This window comes from Taudactylus pleione, unplaced genomic scaffold, assembly GCF_031769625.1.
Source record: "Taudactylus pleione unplaced genomic scaffold, aTauple2 ptg000612l, whole genome shotgun sequence".
In the NCBI taxonomy this organism is placed as follows: domain Eukaryota; kingdom Metazoa; phylum Chordata; class Amphibia; order Anura; family Myobatrachidae; genus Taudactylus; species Taudactylus pleione.
The window spans coordinates 4066892-4080475 of record NW_028285014.1 but is presented as its reverse complement, the minus strand read 5'-3'; the positions used below and the strand labels follow the sequence as shown (position 1 = coordinate 4080475).

At 46.0% G+C, this 13584-nt stretch overlaps 1 protein-coding gene across 2 annotated transcripts in view; it reads left to right on the top strand.

Moving 5' to 3' along the window:
- The window catches only part of LOC148480494 (leucine-rich repeat and fibronectin type III domain-containing protein 1-like protein), a 535141-nt gene that overhangs the window by 436407 nt on the left and 85150 nt on the right, over positions 1-13584 (top strand). For both annotated transcript variants that reach the window (XM_088454316.1, XM_088454315.1), the window contains one exon: positions 9283-10679. In XM_088454316.1, coding sequence (XP_088310442.1) covers positions 9298-10679 — 1382 coding nt within the window. In that variant the 5' untranslated portion in view covers positions 9283-9297. The remainder of the gene's footprint in view (positions 1-9282; positions 10680-13584) is intronic.

Sequence of the window (13584 nt, the reverse complement as noted above, 5' to 3'; positions counted from 1 at the left end):
AATCTACAGGGAGATAGAAATTTGATACATGACACCAGATAAGTGCTGTATCATGCCAATTGGTCTAGCATGATTGCAATGGTTCTTACGGGTCGATGTACTAAGGGGGTAATAACTGTAAAGGCAGAGAAAATCCCTGTACATAACTCTTCTCAGTATGTACTAAAGGGATGGCTATCTGCAGCCTGTCAGCACTAAGTGCAGGCTACAATATCGCGCAGCACCTGGGTCACTTAGCGCTGCCATAGCATACCTCCCATCCCATTTAACAGGCACTGTCCTACTGGGCAAGACCCCTAGCATGTTGAAAACGGGGGCGTGGCTCGACATTTCCCGTGAGACCACACCCCTTGTCGATAGGCCACACACCCTATTATTGGGCGCGCGCAAGAGTCCCTCCTCTCAAGAATGGAAAGTTGGGAGGTATGCCATAGACACCTATGCATCGCTAAGTGACCCAGGTGTTGCTAAGATGAGAAGTCACATACCGTCAGGAAGCTGATGTGTCCGGATGTCAATAAAGTTTGTTGAATAAATTAAAATTTCTCTCTGCTGCTGTTGCTGCTGCACGGGACTCAGGAAGTGACAGATGAGTCCACAGTGTGGAAGCAGAGTGTGTCTGTGCGGCCATCACCGAGAGGGTGATTTATCATTCGCCCTCTTCAGCATGGCCATTCTTAATACAACTTGTGGCAAATGTCTCCTGCTTCACGCCTATAACAGACGAAGCAGGAGCAGCATTAACGCCACAAAAAGTGGAATCTTAGTAGGCTATATGATTCATTCACACAGCAAATGTTGGCCTGGTGCCAAAGGGCAGGCATGCTGGCACCTGTAGTACCACTGTAAAATATAATAGTTTTTAACAATTTAACACATTATTACCCCTGTACCCACAGCCCAGGGGTGCAGGGAAGAGCCCCGGGCTTCAGACCTCCCCTGAGATCCCTGGCTTGGGCTGACCGGCTTGGGGCGTGAATGCTTTGGCCATGGAGACCTGGAGATGGGGTCTCCTGGCTGTGGCATTACACCCCGGTCGGTATGGGTCCGGGGCTGGTTTTAAATATAGGGGAACCTCTACGCATTTTTTTCCCCTCTATATTTAAAACCAGGACAAGCCCTGCAGCCAGGTGCTGGTTCCTAAACTATGGGGGAACCCTACACGTTTTGTTCACCTGTAATTTTAGGAACCAGGACTAACTGTGCAGTCCGGGGATGTTTATGCTTTTGGGGGGGTACCCTATGTAATTTTTTTTTACATTTAACCATTTTTTTTTTACAGGTATAACACAAACAGCCTTCACAAATCTCGCTGATATGTGCAGGCTGCTTGTTCGGGAGAGTTAGGCAGAGAGAAGACACTACAATCACGGGTGAGATATCTCCTTCAAAACTTGCTACTCGGGGGAGATATGTCCGTCGGCTTCACCATCGGCCATCTCACTCTCAGCTAAACTCACAAATTTGTGAGTTTCAGGAGCCTCATATCACCCGAGTTTCGGCGACGCTAATCGAGTTGAAAAAAAAAAAGTAGATCAGACTCGATTCTTAGTAAATTTACCACTTATTGTGTAAGGGAGGGCATGCCACAGAGTGGGTGCAGCCCGAAAAAAGTCCTATAACCATGACTGGTAGCACGTGTTGCATGAGGATGAGAAACGCAGATCTTGCACAAAGTGGAGGAGTCGAGTTGGCAATTATTTTGATTTGTTGGCGGAATACTTTTTTTCATTCGTTTTAGATTAATGAACAAGGGGTCTATTTATTATCCCTTCATTTTTACAAATTAACATTTTCACCTACTTTTATAGAAATTAAGTATCGGGGCCAATCATTATAAAGGTAATGCAGGAGATATCATGGATATCTCCTGCTTACCCTTCAGTCTCGATCTGGCCCACTGTCCCTTTACTACTGTATCGGTACCAAAATTCTTCAAGCTCCAAAAATATTAAATTGTGGGAGCATGATAGTGGGAACCTTTGTTATTTTCAGATGGCATTTGTTCCTGGCATCCCTGCTCCTTCCTATGGGAAGGAGGTCCAGGGTTGCAAAGAGGGATCCGATTGTATACATCTGCAACTATTTGGCTCCTTCAGCTGGGATCATTGTGCGCATGCACAAACCATACATGCCTACCCTCCCGGTTTTCGCAGGAAGGCTCCCGATTTTTCGGGTAACCCCCCGCACCCCCGGAAGGGTAGGCATTTCTTCCGCATTCTGCCCACTTCCTAGTGAAGTGGGCAGAATGAGAATACCCGCGGCGATCGCGGGTCTCCGTGTAGGGGGCGGGGGCTTAAACCGTGATTCTACATGAATCACGTCATTTGGCCCCGCCCCCTATGCAAATTCTAGCCAATCGCGGCAATTTTCCCATGAGGGGCGGGGCTTAATGGCGCAAATCGTCAGGCCCCGCCCCCCATTGCCTCCCTCCTGCTTCTCTTACCCGGGCTTCTCCCGGGAAGAGATCTTTAAAGGTAGGCAACTCTGGCACAAACCCAAGTCAGACTTGGCAGTGCTAATTTTCACTGGCACAGAAGTAACGGTGATCTGGAATGTAGGGACAACTGATTTTTAGATCAGCTGTCTCTGCGCCAGAGCAATGTTGAATTGCTCCAGTTTTTTTAGTATCCACTGCTGCTACTTGCAGCGAGTTGGATATTTAACTCAAAATAATTAATAGGCTCCTGATTAACCAAAGCAAACTACACATAGACACTCTGGAAACTTTATTTAACAACTAGTATTTTGGACCCGTCATTCGCTAGTTCACTAGCTATTGTGCCCCCATCTTCTTGCTATCATCTGTCTTCCCCCACCTTCTCATCCCTTTTCCCCCTCCCCAGTCTGTCTCTCTCTCATCTCTGTCCCTGCTCTGGTCTGTCTCACTCCGTCTGTCCCACATCTCCCCCTCCATCTCTCTCCCCTCTGTCACCTCTCCACTCGTCTCTCTATCGCCCCTGTCTTCCTCCACCATCTCCCTCTCTCTTATCTCTATGCCCCCAACTTCCTCTCTCTCCCCTCTGTCCTCCCTCCCTCTAGATGTCTGTCTCTCATCTCTGTGCATATTTCTTTCTCTCTCTTGTCTGTTTCCCCTCCCCAGGCGCCCTTTCTCATCTCTGTTCTCAATCCTCCCTGGTATGGGGGTTTGTGTGGGGGAGCTTGCCTGCTGTAGACGCTGGCAGGAGGGAAAAGTCTTGTGCATCCAATCAGTGGTGGAGAAAAGAGAGGCTGTGCAGGAATCAGGTAGACATTGAGAGCTCTGTTGAGAGCAGGGCCAGACAGCCCATATGGCACTTCTGGCAAATGTCAGAAGGGTCAATGGGCAGGTCTGGCGTCAAACCTAGGCCATGCAGCTCCACCTCCCGGTGCTCTGCTCGACTGGGGTTACTGAAAGATGGGGGCGTGCCATGAGGCCAGGCCCCCGTGACTCACAGCATGCCCCCGTGAGGCGAGGCCACACTCCTTTTGAGGTGAGGCAGCCCCAGTCCGTACCTGGTGGGGAGGAAGGAGGAGTACTACCCCTTCCCCTCAGCTGTCACTGAGTTTGTACAAGACAAAATTCAGTAAGATATTAGAATACTGTAGATCCAGATTTGTAGTAATTTTTTATTTTAATTGATTCATTACACACTACCACTTCTGTGGTCTTTACTCATCAATTCATCCCAGAGATATTTATATTCAGACAGACAACTGTAGCACAGAAGCCTGCGCCTTTTGTTTTTTCCAACATGCAGCTGCAAATAGCTGGATAATAGATAGATTGGATAAATTATAGGCCATGACCACAACTAAAAATTTGTGTGCCCCATAGTAACATTTTGGAGGGGTCTCCAGTGCTTCCTTATAAAATATCTCTCACTACAGTGGTTGTTCATTTTATCCTCCATAGTAGTGCCCTAAATTGCATGCCCCATAACAGTGCTCGAGTTCATTATGTGACCCAGAGTAGTGCTGTAGTACATATTATGCCCCGTAATAGGACCCATGTACAGATTATGTCACACTGTAGTGGCCTAGTTCACATTATGACACTGTAGTGCCCCAGTTCACGTTACATCACACAGTGCCCCCAGTTCACATTATGCCCCACACAAACCTACACTATGTAGACAAAAGTGATTAGACACTTGCAAATGTCAGAAGGGCCAATGGGCAGGTCTGGCGTCAAACGTAGGCCGTGCAGCTCCACCTCCCATGCGCTCTGCTTGACCGGGGTTACTGAAAGATCAGCAAATAGATTGAGATTTTATTGACATCAGTACTGTGTAGGTCCACCATGTGCAGTGATTACTGCAGACACCCTTCTTGGCAAACTGTCCACAAGTTCCTGGATAACAGCAGGTGGTATGTTTTGCCATTCCGCCTTAAGTACAGTAACCAACTGTGACACTGAAGAAGGTTGAGTCCGCCTAGAGCACACCTGTTGCTCCAATTCGTCCCAGAGGTTCTCAATGGGGTTAAGATCTGGACTCTGAGCTGGCCAGTCCATCCGGGTTGTCCAATCACTTTTGTCTACATAGTGTAGTTCACATTATGTCTCACAGTGCCTCCAGTTCACATAATGACACAGTGCCACAAGTTCACATTATGTCACACAGTGCCTCCAGTTCACATTATGTCACACAGTGCCTCCAGTTCACATAATGCCACAGTGCCACAAGTTCACATTATGTCACACAGTGCCTCCAGTTCACATTATGTCACACAGTGCCTCCAGTTCACATAATGCCTCAGTGCCACAAGTTCACATTATGTCACACAGTGCCTCCAGTTCACATTATGTTACACAGTGCCTCCACTTCACATTATGTCACACAGTGCATCCAGTTCACATTATGCCACAGTGCCCCAAGTTCACATTGGCAGGCTACTGCTTACCACACTTCTCGACCTTTAGCCAATTTCTTCTTCCCCGTGTGCTCTGGTCACCGAATAAGCTGCAGAGACCGTGGATGTTGGAGATATTAAATATGCATTAGTCATTGCAGAAATCTTAAGACCGCTCCTGTAAACATCACTGTCCTTACCTGTTTCTTTGGTTCTGGAGAAGTCTTCTCCATGTGTGATCAATCTTGTGATTATCTGCCAACATGTAGTAGTGGTGTGCCCAGTATTTTTGCTTGGCATCATGCTCACTGCTTGATATAGAACCAGGACACTGCAAAGGTATTAATATAATACATTGGTTTATTGCTTCTAACCCTTAACAACCTTGCATAGCTTACTTACTTAAACTAATAAATAACAACACAGACAACAAGAGCTTGGTTAAAAGGTCACAGCTTTTATTTATAATTAATTAACCTAACCAGGGTGGCAAGAGACGCTGCAGACTCAGTTCTAGCTTTCATCTCACTCAGATAATCGGGGAACGACTGCAACATCCCCCCTCAAGACGCACTAACGATTACACACAGAAAAGCGCCTGGGTCCCCCCGCACGGAGAAGGACAAATTCACCAAGTTCATCAAGGGCAAGTGCCCCCATAAAGTTATCTTACGCCACATAAAGCCACTGAGCTGCAGCGTACTCCCGCCATGCTGCGTCTCCCCTAATTTGGGAAAAGAAAAGGTTAGTGTTACACAACAAAATTCAGTCACGGGTGGGATGGTCGGTTTCAAAGATCCATAACCAAAGAGGCTGTCTTCATGCAAACGAGCCAATATATACTGATAATCCAACCACTTCCTCAAACAATATCATTGGCTCTACCAAACATCTAAACTGTCCAGCACTATAAACTGCCCAGCAACAAGGCTGTCATAAACAGCCATACAGCAAAACACCAGTAATCTTACATAGTCTCACGCTTATCCAGCCTTCGCCTACTAACAGTGCTGTTAAGTGACAGTAGTTTGGCAAGGGATGTCACAAAGAGAGAACCAGGAAACTGAGCACTGGGCGCGTTTTAAGGGATTAATTAATTAATCGTCACAACCCTGGCAAGTGCTCCACAAGCAATATCGGCTTCATTAGCTGTCTAGGGAATCACCTAACACAAGCTGGAATGGCAGGAGAGCTGCAATGAGAATTTGGTCACTGAACCCATATTTAACAAAATAAAAGTATACAGTATAGTGTAATACTACATGAATTAAAGCAGTGTTAATGGGATTATGTATTTATAAACATACGATTTTACTTTTGTGAGGCTTCTTTGAAGACTCGGCAGAATACATGTCTAATAGGATAGTTGAGTCATAGAACAGCCACCTCGCTAATTTGTAGCATGCATCTTACTTGGTTGTAAAATAAGATCAATATGTGGATTAGTGATATCACAGTAGGTACCGTAGTGCAGTGTTCCAGAGGAGAGTGAGCCTCCGGCACAAAACCATTGTTAGATGTTAAGGACAGACACTTAGAGCAAACGTCTGCCTGAATCCCCATCAACTTGCATTCAGCAAAATCCATCAACTGAAAACCATTACGGTTTCACATAGTAATGACAAGTGGACTGGTGCAGATACTTCATGCCTTAGCCTGAAAATGTCTCCACTTCGTTGATCACAGACTGTAAAGAATCTTTTTTTATTTTTATTTTTTTAACCTCTCTCCATAACAAAACTGTGCAAAATGGTCCTTAATTTGAGCTCCTCTCCTTCCTGGGGTGCGGGTAATAACACAGTTAGAAGCCCAGAGTTAATCGTATAGACAGCAGTGTGATGGATGTGTAATGACAGAGCTCTGCGTGCAGAATGAGCGCAGCTTGAAGATTTGGGCTTGTTAAAAATCATTGTGTTAGTGCACTGTGTGTGTTTGCTAAAATCCTCTTACTGCATTGACTGCATTTTAAAAAAAATTGTCTTAGTAGGGTGTATTGTGTGCCCTTGTTAAAGTGTCTGTGAGCCATTTATAAACCTAATTTAAAAAAAACCCCAAAACAATAAAAATAAGAACCTTGTCATCTACTAAATCACAAAACAACACAGCACAAAAGCTATGACACCTATGTTGCGGTACCCAAGTTTTGCAAAAGAGTAATTTTTGGGGAGAAAAGCGTCTTTCCTTGTGAATCACTGTTTAGTCATAATTATGCTTCAGCCTCCACTTAAATTACGATGGTGATCTGTTGATGCAATAATAAAATGAGCTGTAAGATATGAAGAGAGCACACGTTTGAAGACAGGGCCTTGCTGAGCCCACACTAAAGGTAGTCATTCCAAAAACTGTGTGACTGTGACTGCTTATTGGTCTTCACGCACACACCTCCTCCACTGAGTCACACAGACCTGATATCCCCTTACTCTTTAATAGCCCCCTTTTGCCATATCCAGCTCTTGTCTGATTGTATGAGAGGGATTCAATCTCAAATGTGCTTTTATTTTACTGTATATATAAAGAATGTGGCAGCACAGCTCCCCCCAGAGAAACTGAGCGGTATTACACTGAAAGTGTTTAGTTCCCGCTTCTACAGAGATAACAGGAAGAAGGTATGCGTGAGGTCCTAGACCATAGTGGAAACCACCACTAGGACTGTCCCAGGTGGAAATGTATCAAGCCTTGGAGATAAAGTTGAAAGGGGTAAATAACCATCCAATCAGCTCCTGTCAGTTTAAAGGCTGTCTTTGAAAAATGACAGTTAGGAGCTGATTGGTTGGTACTTTTTGTCTCATCAAGGCTTGATACATTCCCCCCAATCACCTTTGTGCTGGAGGCCTTCTGCAGAAAACTGAAACCGTAGGCTTCTCTGCCATCCCAGTGTCCAAGTGTAATGCACCACGGTACACTATTATACCAAAAGAGTTAAAGAATCGCATGCAATATAAATCAATCAGGGAGTGCCATGGGCTCCCCTAAGCCGCCAGACAAACACAAATGGTTTCCCATGCTGGCAGTTTGTGACTGGACAGAAGGAAAAGCCCAGTGACTTCCTACTGTCATTAAAGTGACATCACTGTCACCAAAGACTAACTATACAAATGGACATCCCGCCAGGCAGTCACTTTCCTGGTCCGGTGTGTCCGGACAAAGCATCTGCATTATACGACTATTGCCATAAGGCACTTTTACACATATTGATATGTATTTACGTGTCTGTTAGTGTTGGTTTGAAGAACATTTGTGCTTGAATCTCATCAGTGTGGAGCACAGTCGGGCAATAATAATATATGGCACGGGTGAGAAAGGTTCTCTTCACGCCTGCCTCATACTTGGTAGTAGGAGAATAACGAATGCCGCAAAATGTCCTGGTGTTTTTTCTGCTGCGCAAATTGATGCTAAAAATGCTTTTAGCGCATGAAGCATTATCAGAAAAAAAATGTTGGGTAACTTGGGGGGTATTCATTCTCCCCCTCTGAGCTCAGTAACATAACTCTTGGCACAGGGTAAAATCTCATTTCTGTGGTTCTCTTATTAGATGATTCTGTATAAGGAACATCCTGTGTTTTTCCCGGATTCTGTGGTAACTTAGTACGTTGCTGCTTTTTTTTATATATATAGCAGCAGAGGTGGATCACAAATAAAAATAGAAATGAGCAAAGCCAAAAACAACGTCCCAGAAATAAAAATGCTGAATGCTATTAGAATTTCACAGGGAAAGCAAACACTCCCCTTATCTGCTCGCAATACACATCTGTCCGACTTCAAACAAGAGCCAGGATGTGCTAAATATTTGTTATATGCTTTAAATTCCATCCTGTCCAGTTCCCCCAGCAATGATCCAGAGGAGCCAGCCAGATTGTGTACTTTGATACTGTGCCACTTGCCATCTACCAGCACTTACCAAGCAGCCTCTAGACATGGCAATTCTCACTAGGCAAGCAATGTAATAATAATAAGCCAATGGTTCTGTCCTGCTTCTAGTGGAGAAACACTGCCATCCGGTGGTCAGTTTAGAAGTACAACATTGTACAAGCTCTTTTTTTATCCTTTATAAAGCAATATTATCAGTAATTCAGTCAGGGACAACATTTGAGCTTAACACAAATACTATACATAAATGTACTACAAAATAGCCTAGGTGCAGCGCCCTCTGCACTTTATAGCTTACAATCTAAAGGGGACGCTCGCCATGAAATATACATTAATCCTCCTTACCACAGTATTATGTTACTTTAGCCTGTTTGCAACTCAGGATTGTACATAGGACCTCAGATGTCACGAAAATGGCAGACATAATTTGAAAGATGCACATAGAATATAAATCACATTGGTATGTACTGCAAAAGTATTCCATCTGCTGTGGTAATTTGGTTTGTTTAGCAACTGAATAAAATTTGCTTTGTATAAGAGGATGGCTCGGTGTTAAAACAGACTTCTGTGCTTCATTTGCAGGTTCTACACCTGACCATGGAAAGGCTGGCCATTTGTCTGTTGATTATAAGCACATCTATTAAGGCCATGATGATGTGCCCCAAGAGATGTTCCTGTCAGAATGTCAACCCGTCCTTCACCATCCTCTGTACCAAGACCGGCCTTCTATTTGTGCCCCCCACTATTGACAGGAGAACAGCGGAGCTCAGGCTCATGGACAATTTCATAACCACCCTTCGAAGGAAAGATTTTGCTAACATGACGGACCTCATCCACTTAACACTGTCCAGAAACACCATCAGTCAAGTCATGCCTTACACATTCCATGACTTGAAAGGGCTCCACGCCTTGCTTCTGGACAGCAACCGCTTAACGTTTGTCAATAAAGAACATTTTAAGGGTTTAATTAATCTCCGGCATTTGATCTTGAGCAACAACCAGCTGCACTACATAGCTCCGGGGTCGTTTGATGACTTCATTGACACGTTGGAAGATTTAGATTTGTCCTACAACAATCTGATTGACATACCATGGGAGACTATCGGGAGGCTTTCAAGTGTTAATACAGTGGGCCTCGATCACAATCTCATTGAATACGTTCCTGAGGGAATCTTCTTCAACCTTCACAAGTTGGCTAGATTGGATATGACCTCCAACAAACTAAAAAAGATCCCACCAGACCCATTATTTTCCAGGATCCCTGTTTATGACACACCTAATTTTTCCCGCTCAACGTCACTGGTGCTCAGCTTTGGTGGGAATCCTCTACACTGCAACTGTGAATTGGTGTGGCTTAGGAGGCTCACCAGGGAGGATGATTTAGAAACATGTGCCTCCCCTGTAGAGCTGATGGGCAAATATTTCTGGTCTATAAAGGAAGAGGAATTTGTGTGCGAACCGCCTATGATAACTCACCGGACTTCCAAACTAGAGGTCATGGAAGGTAAAGGTGTCTCCTTAAAGTGCAAAGCGGTGGGTGACCCTGACCCTTACGTACGATGGATAGCTCCTGATGGGAAACTAGTTTCCAATACAACTAGAACTATATCATATGAGAATGGTACGTTGGATATTTTCACCACTCGGTTTACAGAACGTGGGAATTTTACCTGCATTGCCTCCAATGCAGCGGGGGAAACTACTGCGCACGTGGAACTTATAGTACACCAATTCCCTAACCTCGCTAACAGCACCAGCTATGACAAAGAAACGGAGTCAGGACTTTCTGACATACTGACGCCTGCCAAGTCTAGCATACCATCCAATGAAACTAAATCTCTGCAGGATAGGAAGGTTGTGGTTGTAGAGTTGACCTCATCCTCGGCTCTCATCCAATGGCCTCCCCAGAGTCACATCCCAGGAATAAGGATGTACCAGATTCAGTACAACAGCTCTTTAGATGACATCCTTATTTACAGGTAAATTCAGCTAAGTGCCTTACCCAGGTAACTGAGTACAGTTCTGTGCCACCGCAGTCAGGTGTTTTAGCGTCGGTGCTATTTTCTGAAGTTTAAAGGGTCAACCCTGCGTATGACAAAAGTGATCAATAACAATGACATGTTCTATGGGTTAAAAAAAAAAAAATCTGTGACATTTTTATTGGGTTAAAGGTTCTGTAATGTGAGCAGATGGGATGTAATCATTATGATGAGTAGAGTGTGGGGTGCTCACTGTTGCAGTACAGGTACAATGGGCAAGATTTCATTTTGTGGGAAGAGAGATTTGAAATCAGCAGTTACGGATGGATATTGTGCACATATGAAGCATTCCTGAATTTCTGTGCCCGACAGGTGGTAACAAGCTGTAGTTTTGTAAAAGTTTAATTTGTGGTACCTGTTCTCCAAAACATTGCAAGTGTATTAGTGTAAGACAAAATATGCACATATGTGTACATAAACTGCATAAGTTCTCAAACTCAGGGCCTGATTCATACCCACTCGCGAGCGCTGAGAGCTCGCAAGCGGGTCGATGTTGCCCAAGTGCGCATGCGCACGAGGGAGTCGGCTCCATCGTGCGCATGCGCGAGACCCGAATAACGACGGCCAAGCCGTCGTTATGGGTCTCGCACCAAAGGGGGCGTGCTGTCGATGGTGATTGACAGCATGCCCCCTTTGGTGGGCGTGGCTGCCCAGAAGGAGGCGTTCCCATGGGAACGCCTACCGTCTGGGGCCGGCCCCACTGACATCACTAGTGATGTCAGTGGAGGTGCTTTTGGCTCTGATAAAGCCAAAAGCACTCCAGGGCTTGCGGCAGCGAGACCCTACCGCAAGGGTCTCGTCGCAAGCCCGATGGTTGCAAAGGTCTTGACCATCGCGACCATCATTTTGGCCGCTCTCTACAGCTTTGGGTGGTCACCCACAGCTATGCGAGCGGCCAGAAGGCCGCTCCAAAAAGTAGGAGGGACGGTCCTGATTCAGAGCGAGCGCTCTGTCAGAGCGTCCGGCTCTGAATCAGGGCCTCAGTCCTTAGGACCCCAAACAGTTCATGTTTTCTAGATAACCTCACAGACTCACAAGTGAAATAATTAACTCAACTTGTGGATCTATTAAAATTAGAGATGTGTGGGTTCGGTATTACTCGGTTCTTTTGGATTTATCCTGTTGGCTATCCGTCTCTCACGTGTTTTGGATAGCCAGTAGGATAAACCTGAACTAATCCGAACTTGCGCTAATGTGGCGAAAAGAACCGAGTACAACCGAACCTGCACATCTCTAAATAAAATGTGTCAGTGCGTAATGAACACACCTGGGTGACCTGGAAAACATGAACTGTCTGGGGTCCTGAGGACCGAGTTTGAGTACCTATAAATTAATGTTTTTTTTTAAAAGGTTAAAACATATTACTTAGTGGAAGATCCAAAATTAGACAGCTGAACAATGGGGTTGGGTACACGATCCTGGTGCTGATAATGTCGGCGGTCAGAATCCCAGCAGCGTAATCCCGACAGTGAAAATTACGACGCATGCAGGTAAGTATTCTAACCCTACCCCGAACTCACCTTTCCCGCAGCCTAACCCTAACCGTCTCCCTTGTAGCCTAACCCTCCCCTCCTGCAGCCTAACCCTAACCATCTCCCCTACAGTCTAACCCTAACCATCTCCCCTGCAGTCTAACCCTAACCCTCCCCTCCTGCAGGCTAACCCTAACCATCTCCCCTGCAGTCTAACCCTCCCTTCCTGCAGCCTAACCCTCCCCTCCTGCAGCCTAACCCTAACCCTCCCTTCCTACAGCCTAACCCTCCCCTCCTGCAGCCTAACCCTCCCTTCCTGCAGCCTAACCCTAACCCTCCCCTCCTGCAGCCTAACCCTAACCCTCCCCTCCTGCAGCCTAACCCGAACCGTCTCCCCTGCAGCCTAACCCTAACCCTCCCCTCCTGCAGCCTAACCCTAACCCTCCCTTCCTGCAGCCTAACCCTCCCCTCCTGCAGCCTAACCCTCCCTTCCTGCAGCCTAACCCTAACCCTCCCCTCCTGCAGCCTAACCCTAACCGTCTCCCCTGCAGTCTAACCCTCCCCTCCTGCAGCCTAACCCTAACCCTCCCCTCCTGCAGCTTAACCCTAACCATCTCCCCTGCAGTCTAACCCTCCCCTCCTGCAACCTAACCTCCCATCCTGCAGCCTAACCCTCCCCTCCTGCAGCCTAACCCTAACCGTCTCCCCTGCAGTCTAACCCTCCCCTCCTACAACCTAACCTCCCATCCTGCAGCCTAATCCTAACCCTCCCCTCCTGCAGCCTAACCCTAACCCTCCCCTCCTGCAGCCTAACCCTAACAGTCTCCCTTGCAGTCTAACCCTAACCCTCCCCTCCTGCAGCCTAACCCTAACTCTCCCCTCTTGCAGCCTAACCCTAACCCTCTGCCTCAGTGATTCCCAATCTCGGTCCTCAAGGCACACTAGCAGTCCTGGTTTTAGTGATATCCATGATTGTGCACAGATGGCTAAATCAAAATAACTGAGGTACTAATTAAGTCACTTGTGCTCAAGTATGGCTATCCCTAAAACCTGTACTGTTAATGTGCCTTGAGGACTGTAGTTGGGAACCCCTGCTCTACTTTGTGCTTAAAACTAACCCCTAACTCTAATATTGCTGTAGGGATTCCAGCGCTGGGCTTCTGTTCGCTAGCATTGTCTGCGCCAGGATTTTGACTACATCCAAACACTCAACTCCCATGAAATGATATGTAAATCTCAGGTTTACTTAGCTCTATAAAACCTGACACATCAACACACACACACTGTAAATCCCACAGCACTTTGCAGAAAATCAGTGATTTTTGAAAATGTCCTTAATGAAGGACATTTTCAAAAATCCCAGATTTTCTGCA